At 65.6% G+C, this 677-nt stretch overlaps 1 protein-coding gene across 1 annotated transcript in view; it reads left to right on the forward strand.

Moving 5' to 3' along the window:
* HDGF (heparin binding growth factor) overlaps positions 1 to 671 on the forward strand; it is a 2,568-nt gene extending 1,897 nt beyond the window's left edge. The window contains 3 exon segments of the mRNA XM_009646376.2: positions 3 to 119; positions 190 to 401; positions 556 to 671. Of these exon segments, the coding sequence (XP_009644671.2) occupies positions 3 to 119; positions 190 to 401; positions 556 to 562 (336 nt within the window). The 3' untranslated portion in view covers positions 563 to 671.
* The last annotated feature ends 6 nt before the right edge of the window (positions 672 to 677 follow it).

Consider the following 677-nt stretch of genomic DNA (forward strand, 5'->3'; position numbering starts at 1 on the left):
AGAAGAAGGGCAACGGGGAGGGCAGCAGCGATGAGGAGGGGAAGCTGGTGATCGACGAGCAGTCCAAGGAGAAAAACGAGAAAGCCGGGATCAAGAGGAAAGCGGAAGATGCTTTGGAGGTAGGGGGATGTCGGGGACGGGGGGCGAGGGGGGTCCAGGGCTGGGCTGAGCCGAGCTCCCCCCACCCAGGACTCCCCCAAACGCACCAAGGAGGCGGAGGGGCAGGAAGGGGAGAAGAAGGTAGACAACGAAGAGGCCCCCAAGGAGGAGCCGAAACCCAACCTGACCGAAGGGGAGAAGGAGAAGAACAGCGACGCCGCCAGCGTGCCGGACGCCAACGAAGCCAAGCAGGAGGGCAAGGAGAAAGCGGGCGCAGAGGAGGTCAGAGACCACAAGGAGAGGTGAGGGTGGTGCAGTGACCCCCGTCCCCAACAGCCAGGCTCCTCCCTGCCTCCCCCTGGGCACGGGGGAAGATCCCTGGTGGCACGGAGAGGGGTATGGGGGGTTCCCGGTGCCACGGGGTCTGTGACCAAGCGCTCTTTTTGGCTCTTGCAGCCTGTAGTGGCCTCCCCGGCGAGCTGATCTTCCCGCCTGCCCCTTCCCCGCTGGGCTCCCTGGGTGCTGCCCCATCTCGCCCTCGTCGGCTCGTCACGTCCGGAGCTCCGGACAAGAGAAAC

The sequence above is a fragment of the Egretta garzetta genome, unplaced genomic scaffold (genome assembly GCF_000687185.1).
Source record: "Egretta garzetta isolate BGI_Z169 unplaced genomic scaffold, ASM68718v1 scaffold839, whole genome shotgun sequence".
Classification (NCBI taxonomy): domain Eukaryota; kingdom Metazoa; phylum Chordata; class Aves; order Pelecaniformes; family Ardeidae; genus Egretta; species Egretta garzetta.